The 3265-nt window shown below is 37.2% G+C and overlaps 1 protein-coding gene across 2 annotated transcripts; it reads left to right on the top strand.

Annotated features, from left to right (window-relative positions):
- Window positions 1–418: 418 nt before the first annotated feature.
- LOC120255147 (UPF0676 protein C1494.01-like) lies at window positions 419–3259 on the top strand. 2 transcript variants are annotated; one of them, XM_039263033.1, is made up of 5 exons: window positions 419–505; window positions 641–833; window positions 1321–1401; window positions 1629–1680; window positions 2963–3259. In XM_039263033.1, the coding sequence occupies exons 1-5, from the start codon at window positions 419–421 to the stop codon at window positions 3090–3092; spliced, it is 543 nt and encodes a 180-aa protein (XP_039118967.1). In that variant the 3' UTR covers window positions 3093–3259. The 2 variants fall into 2 exon arrangements, with proteins under 2 accessions (XP_039118967.1, XP_039118968.1); XM_039263034.1 differs by lacking the exon at window positions 1629–1680.
- Window positions 3260–3265: the final 6 nt, after the last annotated feature.

Below are 3265 nucleotides of genomic sequence, written 5' to 3' on the forward strand. Positions count from 1 at the left end.
TTTAATTGTTTGAAAATTTTTTAGGGGTTGTAGTAATAGTTTTATTTAGTTTATTTTAATTATTTTATAAAATAATTATTTATTTTTTGGGTTGGGTTGGGCTGGGCTGGGCATGGGCCTAATAACAATCAAATGAGCCGGGTTTGGACGAAGACAATTTGGCCCAAATATGACCCGATTCTGTCCGAATAAATGGGTTATATTTTTTAGTCTAGCCCAGCCCAGACCCGACCAAGCCCGGCCATGTCCACCCCTATTTAGCAATAATATAATGGTACACATGTAAGGATATTTTATCCAAAAAAATAAATGTTTGAGGGGTTAATCTGTAATAAATTAAAAGAGGAGGGCTCTAATGCATAAATAAATACACCACTATATAAACACTACGATTCACCCGTGCTTCGATTTCAATAAGATGGCGGGGAATGCGGAGCAGCTGGAGCTTCCTCTCATCGATCTCTCCTCCCCCGATCGCGCATGCTCCGCCAAATCGATTCGCAAGGTCCGTAAACCCTATCCTCCATCCCAGTCTGCATCTTTTTCCACTGATCAATCGGTTATTTTGATGATTCCCTACTCGAAACCCTAGAAATTTTGCTTGATAATCATATGAATGGCAGTGCACTGTGATTTTTAGGCATGCGTGGATCATGGTTTCTTCTACCTTGTGAATCATGGAATCGAGGAGTTGGTTTTGCAGCAGGTGTTTCAGGAGAGCAAGAAGTTCTTCTCGTTGCCTCTTGATGAGAAGATGAAGCTTGGATATAAGGATCACAGAGGATATACCCCAATGTTTGCTGAAACCCTCGATCCTTCATCCAAAATCAAAGGTTTTGATTTTTTTATTCTTAATTCTATGTGCACCACTGTAAAGTTTCTATTTGCATCCACAGGCTTGCAATTTTTCCTATTCCATGGTTTCCTTTGCTAATTAGTACTAGTTTGACTTGTTTTTGAGTTGGGTTGGTTATAATTGTTAGCAAGTATGCATGTTAAAAGTTGTTTGACTAAACTTTGTTATGGGGTATATTGGCAACTGGGCGTGCGCGGTGTCAGTAACACCAACCTCGATGACCTTGCCTTGAATCCCTGACCCACATGCCGATACCGTCCTGATACCTGACCGAACCAGGGACGGTATCCCTGCCCCACCCTGTACTCATCCATTCTTGTAACTCTTTACCATTTGATCTAAATAGGAAAAATATATATATGCAGGCAAGCAAGCAGGAACTTTTAAGTGTTAATGTTGTATGAAGATTTTGGGGGCTATTTTACTCAAAATGGGAATTTTGACTTGTTTCTACTGAAATGCAGGGGATTTCAAAGAGGGATTTTATATTGGTCCTGCCAAATTTAGTGATTCTCAAGTGGATGCAAATCAGTGGCCTTCAGATGGTATGTTTTCTCTCTCTTCCTTTTCACATTTTTATGTTTCCCGATGCCTATCAAGCAATGTTATTTCTTTAGTTGAATTTATTCCGTTTGAAGAATTTTCCTGTCACTTGTTTTCTTCTTTTCTTCTGTTGTTGTTTATTTAGTTTTCTTTAAATGATTGTCTTTATGGCATTATTAGTCACTGATGTAGCTTTTCAATTGTTTTTTTTTCTCCTATGAAATTTAAGATGTTTTGCCATGTTGGAGAGCCACAATGGAATCTTATTATGAAAAAATGCTGTAAGTTCTATTGTTTTGGAATTTTTTTTGTTTCAAAATTTGTTCCATTAGGTTTTATTCCAATTTACTACTTGACATGCAATGTTGGCATGTTTGGTTTATATGGCAGCATTTTGTATTTTACACCGCACAACAATTTTTTTTTTTTTGAGCCCTTGTACTACGTGGTTATTCAAACTGTTTCTACTGACATTTTATTTTATCATGTGCTGAGGCCCACGTTCAGTTACCTTTTTTTTTGTTTTTTGGGTTCAGTACCTTCACTAAATGTGTGGTGTATTATTAGCTTATTGTCCTGACGAGAGGTAGTGTTTCAAGACCACTTTGCTCAATTCTTCAAATCACGATTGTTGGCAATTTCAAATGACTTGATTAATGGCTTTTACTGTACTTTCCTCTAGAGTTCAATTGAATTTTGAGCCATGTGCTATATGAGAAAAATGTTGTTGAATCCCACTTTTGATCTAGGTTGGGTCTTTCATATAGGGAAATATAATTGGAACAAACACTATATGATGGTATGGCACACACAAATATTCGTGACCACTTGATGCTCAGGATGTTTATCCCTAACGGTTGACTTTGTCAATGGGCACTATCATGTAATTGTTAGATGTTTGGGATACAGCTGAAACAACCTATCATGACAATAAATTTCCTTTTTCGTCACAAATATGAACTATTTAGGAAATAATACCCTAATTGGTCCCTCTAGTTTTCTCTCTCTTCCCTGTTAGCCCCTCTAGTTTTCTCTCTCTTCCCTTTTAGTCCCTCTACTAAAAAATGTTCCGACTAGTCCCTCTACTTTTGAAAATGTGCTTACTTAGTTAAAAATGCTCCCAACTAGTCCCTCTATTTTTAAAAATGACCCAACTAGAGAGACTAAGTGGGCACATTTTTAAAAGTAGAGGGACTTGTTGGGAGCATTTCTAACTAAGTGGGCATATTTTCAAAAGTAAAGGGACTAGTCAGGACCATTTCTGAGTAGAGGGACCAATAGGAAAGAGAGAGAAAAATACATGGATTATTTTGGTGATTATACCACTATTTAGTCTGCCAAGTGCTTGGATTTGATTTGCTTGTTAATTTTGCATGTGGCGATTGTCTAGGGCTTGATAAGCTGTTACTTTTGGGATGGTTCATATACGTCTTAGATCCTTTAATTTTTTTGCTTCAAGTTTTTTGTTTTTGTTTTTGTTCAGGAAAATTAGAATTTATGTCATACCAACTCTAACATGCAAACTACTTAATGAAATTTGAGGTTGTTGCTTCTTGACCTCAGGGCTGTGGGCAAAAGTTTAATCTCATTGATTGCATTAGCTTTGGATCTTGATGATCTTTTCTTTGAGAAAATTGGAGCATTGTATCAACCCATGGCATTTCTTCGACTTTTGCACTATCCTGGTACGTAGTTTCTTCCTGCCTGTGGCCTTTACCAATTAAGCAACACTTTGTTATGTTGAGGCAACATTAAAATTGCAATTCGACCACTGGTGCTTGTGGATCCCATTGCATGTGTATCTGAAATGAACAATGCTGTATTTCCATTCCTAATGCAACAATTGTTGTTTATCTTTGCATGGCA

The sequence above is a fragment of the Dioscorea cayenensis genome, unplaced genomic scaffold (assembly GCF_009730915.1).
Source record: "Dioscorea cayenensis subsp. rotundata cultivar TDr96_F1 unplaced genomic scaffold, TDr96_F1_v2_PseudoChromosome.rev07_lg8_w22 25.fasta BLBR01000864.1, whole genome shotgun sequence".
NCBI classification, from domain to species: domain Eukaryota; kingdom Viridiplantae; phylum Streptophyta; class Magnoliopsida; order Dioscoreales; family Dioscoreaceae; genus Dioscorea; species Dioscorea cayenensis.

Bases quoted from the DNA above. Each gene is read 5' to 3' on its own strand.
- LOC120255147 (XM_039263033.1), top strand. From the start codon at position 419: ATGGCGGGGAATGCGGAGCAGCTGGAGCTTCCTCTCATCGATCTCTCC. The intron at 834-1,320 runs GTTTTGATTTTT...ACTGAAATGCAG, and splicing joins TCCTTCATCCAAAATCAAAG to GGGATTTCAAAGAGGGATTT. The intron at 1,681-2,962 runs GTAAGTTCTATT...TCTTGACCTCAG, and splicing joins TCTTATTATGAAAAAATGCT to GGCTGTGGGCAAAAGTTTAA.